Source organism: Camelina sativa, chromosome 12 (genome assembly GCF_000633955.1).
Source record: "Camelina sativa cultivar DH55 chromosome 12, Cs, whole genome shotgun sequence".
Classification (NCBI taxonomy): domain Eukaryota; kingdom Viridiplantae; phylum Streptophyta; class Magnoliopsida; order Brassicales; family Brassicaceae; genus Camelina; species Camelina sativa.
The window spans coordinates 5,005,935-5,010,898 of NC_025696.1; the positions used below are offsets into that span (position 1 = coordinate 5,005,935).

General features: G+C 38.7%; 1 protein-coding gene across 3 annotated transcripts; it reads left to right on the plus strand.

Moving 5' to 3' along the window:
* Positions 761-4,902, plus strand: LOC104730231 (AUGMIN subunit 8-like). Of its 3 annotated transcripts, none has more exons than XM_010449374.2 (7): positions 763-1,064; positions 2,282-3,795; positions 3,884-4,003; positions 4,080-4,196; positions 4,287-4,376; positions 4,472-4,579; positions 4,662-4,902. In XM_010449374.2, exons 2-7 carry the CDS (start codon positions 2,407-2,409, stop codon positions 4,770-4,772), a joined length of 1,935 nt encoding a protein of 644 aa, XP_010447676.1. In that variant the 5' UTR covers positions 763-1,064; positions 2,282-2,406; the 3' UTR covers positions 4,773-4,902. The 3 variants fall into 3 exon arrangements, with proteins under 3 accessions (XP_019089783.1, XP_010447676.1, XP_010447677.1); XM_010449375.2 differs by lacking the exon at positions 763-1,064 and adding an exon at positions 1,674-2,163; XM_019234238.1 differs by lacking the exons at positions 4,080-4,196; positions 4,287-4,376; positions 4,472-4,579; positions 4,662-4,902 and having other exon boundaries at positions 761-1,064; positions 3,872-3,964.

Genomic DNA, 4,964 nt, shown 5'->3' on the forward strand with positions numbered 1-4,964 from the left:
TGGGTTCATGATCTATAACTTTTTTTTTTGGTTTATGATATAATCATACTTTTTTTTTCTGGGTTCAATCTCTGTTTCTTTCTCCTCAAACTCTTTGTATATAATCACACTTATTCATCAGATCTGTGTTTTTTTGTATTCTTTAATTTTTTTTTTCTGGGTTCATGACATCTGGGTTATTTAATTACACCAAAAATCTGGATTGAAAACAAATCAAGTTTAATTCAAGTTTTCTATGACATGTGTAAAAGTCTGGGTGTTATTAATTTAATATAATTTTGGTGTATAACACAGTTTATGGATATATATATATTTTTTTCTAACAATAACTTTTTAAAAAATCCATAACAATCACCAAAAATACATTATCAATGACTTTCAAATCCACCTTATATGCATTATAAAGTCTACACAAATGCATTAGACTTTTAAATCCACTAATGTCCTGGGTTAATTAAAATCTATTAAAATCCTCAATCCAATAACACCCTCTAAGATAAGGATTCCGGTTCAATTCAGATAATGGTTTACTCAAAATGGAAAAACACCTAATTCGGTTTTGTTATGTCTAAATTTGTCTAAAATTCTCAAACCGGACATAACTCGAAAACTCAAATCTCAAGGATCAAAAACTCCAATTTATAACAACAATGTTACTTTTGTCAATGTAGTTGTAAATGACATCTACGAGCAAAAAAAGGCTAGTATAAAAATAAATAAATAAAGACTCTTTTAATATCAAAATTAGGTGGCGCGAAAATAACGCCCTCTCTCTCTCTCTCTTTAATCTCTTTCTCTCTCTTTGATCTCTCTCTCTCTCTCTCTCTCTCTCTCTCTCTCTGGCACCCAAATCTCTCTCCCTGAATCGTCCGATCAACTCTATCTCCGGCGATTGATTTTTTTTTTTTTTTATTATATATACTTTAATCCACACGACTATTCTTCATTATCGGCGAAACTTTTTGTTCACGGTGGTGTTTAATCAATTCCGATCGCGTTCGTATTTCCCAAATTTCGATCTCGAAGCCTATCACCGGAGGGAACTTTTTTTCGGATTCTTACGGGTAAGATTTTCAATTTGCCGACCTCAGATTCATCGGATCTCTAAACTTTAGCTTCTACATTTGTGTCTAATCAATCCCAATTTCGATTCTTTTTCAAACAAAATCGGAAGAACCCTAGAGTTTCTGGGTAATTTCTAATTTCTGCGATCTGAGATTGATTTTGTTAGAAATAAAAAAGGGAATTTGAATCTGATTTCTGATTTTCTTGTTTCGGTTTTCATAAAAGTTACTAAATTTTGATGATCGAATAAAACGAGTCTGTGTCGTGAGAGACACAGGTCGTGTCAGTATCTGCCAAATTTCACTTTTGGATTCTTCGTTAGAACCATCTCATTGATCCCACTTAGAAACAGAAAAAGAGAAATAAAGTTTGTGTTTTTTTTCAATCCTTCCCGTTGATTCTCTCCCTTCATCCTTCACTTTCTCGATAAAACTTTTTCTCAATTTCATCAATCATCACTGATTTGCTCTCGGAGAGTGGGGCACTGGTTTCTTGATTCTTCAATCCACGTGGTCCCTTATCTGGAGAAAACACCAAAATTATCTGTGAAATGTCCAGTTTTGCTAATTGGTTAAATAAGTTTCTTATACTACTACTTACTTACTACAAATCAAACAATGTGACACTAACTAGTTTTATTAAAATCTCTAGCTGCTTAAATTTAGTAAGTTTACTGTTTGGAAGCTGTGATAAAGGGAGTTTCTTTTGAGGTGTTGTGATGTTGATGGAAAGAAGAAGAAGTTTGGTCATTGAACTGATATTACCATTTAATTTTCCAGCACATATCTCACCATGGCACTGCCATGACAAAGACACTGCAAAAGATTCTTCCTCTGTTTCATTTTCGATTAAATAAAAAAATATCCCCCTGATATTGTGAATCTGCGCAACTAACTAGTTAGAACTTGACCCACCTTTCTCTCTTGTTTGACCACTGTTTTTTTTTTTTCAAACTTTCTTATCCCTTTCCATTGTTAGTTCTCAGCACTTTCTTGGTTTTCTAGTTTGCATTTGGTTCTGCTTTTGTGTCTTAGTTTGTTACCCTTTTTGAATTGGATAATCCATGTTGGAGTCTTGATATGGGTTTCTGTTGTAAAGGTAGAATCTTTTTTTACTTTTGTTTATCTGGGCTGGTTTAATATACTTTGCTCTTTTCTTCGCATAGCCTATCTGTGAGGTATCTTACCTTTTCTCCTGTGTTTTGGGTTTCTTGCAGAATAAAGGGACTGCATTTACAGAAAGCAACTGGAGCTTTTTTTATTGTTTAGCTCCAATGCAGAACTAAACGAGAGGCGTAAACTGCTAAATTCAATCAATGCAAGTTTGGTTTTGTGAGCTTGAATGGACGTAGCTACAGATAGTACAAGGCGGCGTCTTGTTCCATCAGAGAAGAATAATGCAGTTCCTGTCACTCGCCGTCCTCGAACATCGGAGGTCAGTTCAAGATACAGATCACCGACGCCAACCAAAACCGGGCGATGTCCTTCCCCAAGTGTCACAAGGCCAACAGTGTCTTCAAGCTCTCAATCCGTGGCTGCGAAAAGAGCAGTTTCAGCAGAGAGGAAGCGTCCTTCAACACCGCCATCTCCTACTAGTCCCTCCACACCGATACGTGACTTGTCTATAGACTTACCAGCTTCATCTAGGAGGCTCTCTACAGGTCGTTTGCCTGAAAGCTTATGGCCTTCCACTATGAGAAGCCTCAGTGTTTCATTTCAGTCGGATTCGGTGTCAGTCCCTGTTAGTAAAAAGGAGAAACCAGTTAGTAGTTCTTCTGTTGATCGGACATTGAGACCTTCTTCGAATATAGCTCAAAAGCAGAAGGCTGAAACGACCCCTGTATCAAGGAAACCTACGCCAGAGAGGAAAAGAAGTCCATTGAAAGGGAAGAATAATGTGTCTGATCTTTCAGAGAATTCGAAACCTTCAGATGGTCCTCATAGTCGGTTAATAGAACAGCATCGGTGGCCTAGTAGAATTGGTGGAAAGATCACTTCGAATTCCTTAAACAGAAGCTTGGATCTTGGCGACAGGGCTTCAAGAGGTGCACCAACTTCAGGGCCTGGAATGGGGCCGTCTCTTAGGAGAATGTCACTACCTTTGTCCAGTAGTTCGAGACCTTTGCATAAAACTTCTAGTAACACATCTAGCAATGGTGGATTGTTGTCTCCAACAAAGTCGGAAGATAATAACATAGCTCGATCTTCTGGTGCTCAAAGACTTTTGTCTGCAGGGTCGTTAGATAGAGAAACCTTAGAAACGGCTGTAGCTAGGTTGCATCCATTGTCTGCTCCTGGATCTCGCCCAGCTTCACCAAGTAGAACATCGTTTTCGTCTTCATCGTCTCTTTCTAGAGGCATGAGTACTTCGAGAGGAGTGAGTCCAGCGAGAGGACTAAGCCCTTCAAGAGGATTGAGTCCTACAAGAGGTGTGAGTCCTTCGAGAGGGTTAAGTCCTTCGCGTGGCACAAATACCTCCTGTTTTGCTCGACCATCAACTCCACCTTCAAGAGGGGTAAGTCCTTCACGGATAAGACAAACCAGCACTTCCACACAATCCAGTACCACAACTTCAGTGCTCAGCTTCATCACGGATGTCAAGAAAGGCAAAAAAGCAAGCTACATCGAAGATGTTCATCAACTGCGCCTGCTCCACAATAGATACTTACAGTGGCGGTTTGCAATTGCACGAGCTGAATCTGTAATGTATATTCAAAGATTAACTTCCGAGGTATATAACATTTCCGTCCTCTCTAACATGACCGTTGCTTCAACTGATTGATCTAAAAGACGTCTGAAAATTCAAGTTTTGACTTCAGGAAACCCTATTTAATGTGTGGCATGCGATATCAGAACTACAGGATGATGTGACTAGGCAAAGGATTGGCTTACAACAGCTAAATCTAGAGATCAAACTCAACTCACTATTAAACAATCAGGTAGGCTCCCTCGCCTTTATATACTGGCTTTGCATTTATCAGGTCATCCCATGCTTATGCATAAATATGTGCACAGATGGCGAGCCTTGAAGATTGGGCCACACTTGAAAGAGACCATGTTAGTTCTTTAGTTGGAGCCATTGCAGATTTAGAAGCAAATACTCTCCGACTTCCAGCGACGGGAGGAACAAAGGTATATATTCTTACTTCTGCGAATACTCATCAAAACTTAAGTTTAGAAGATCAAGAATATAGTTATCATTTATAACTTCTTTTCTTACAGGCGGACGTCGAATCTTTGAAAGCAGCTATGTCCTCGGCCCTCGACGTAATGCAGGCTATGGGATCGTCCATTTGGTCTCTACTCTCAAAGGTGAGACCTTTTATAAAAATCTGTTTTTTTTTTTTTCCAAATGTATCCTCTTGACATAACTCTCAAGCGGGTGCATTGCTCTTTTGTATTCGCAGGTGGAGGAGATGAACAAAATGGTCACCGAACTAGCTGTTGTAGTTACAAAAGAGAGTTCTATGCAAGGAAAATGCGAAGATCTTCTGGCCGCAACCGCGATCATGCAGGTAACCTAAAAAAATCCAATACTTCAATGAAAAATGATTATGGTAAATTGAATTGAAACCGAGATATGGTCACATGGAACAGATAGAAGAGTGTAGCCTGAGGACTCATCTGATACAAACTAAGCGAGAAGAAGGAGAAGATGCAGCGGAGACTCCTCCATTGTTGCCATTAAGCAAATTTCCATGGCCATGATGAAGAATAACAAAAGCTTACAGTCACTGCACGTTCAACACTGAATCACACCTGTAAATTGCTCTTTGATGCCAACATTTCTCTTGTCGAGATCCTTTTTTGATCTTTGCTTGTTGAAGTTTTCTCCTTTTTTGGTATGAAACAGTAGCGTAGGAAGAAAAAAAAGGAAGTGAAAGTGAAAGATCACGAGTT

What these genes read in the sequence shown, in the direction of transcription:
- LOC104730231 (XM_010449374.2), top strand. Translation starts at nt 2,407, where the DNA reads ATGGACGTAGCTACAGATAGTACAAGGCGGCGTCTTGTTCCATCAGAG. An exon ending in TTTGGTCTCTACTCTCAAAG is followed by an intron (nt 4,377 to 4,471) that starts GTGAGACCTTTT and finishes TTGTATTCGCAG; the next exon opens with GTGGAGGAGATGAACAAAAT. An exon ending in CCGCAACCGCGATCATGCAG is followed by an intron (nt 4,580 to 4,661) that starts GTAACCTAAAAA and finishes CACATGGAACAG; the next exon opens with ATAGAAGAGTGTAGCCTGAG.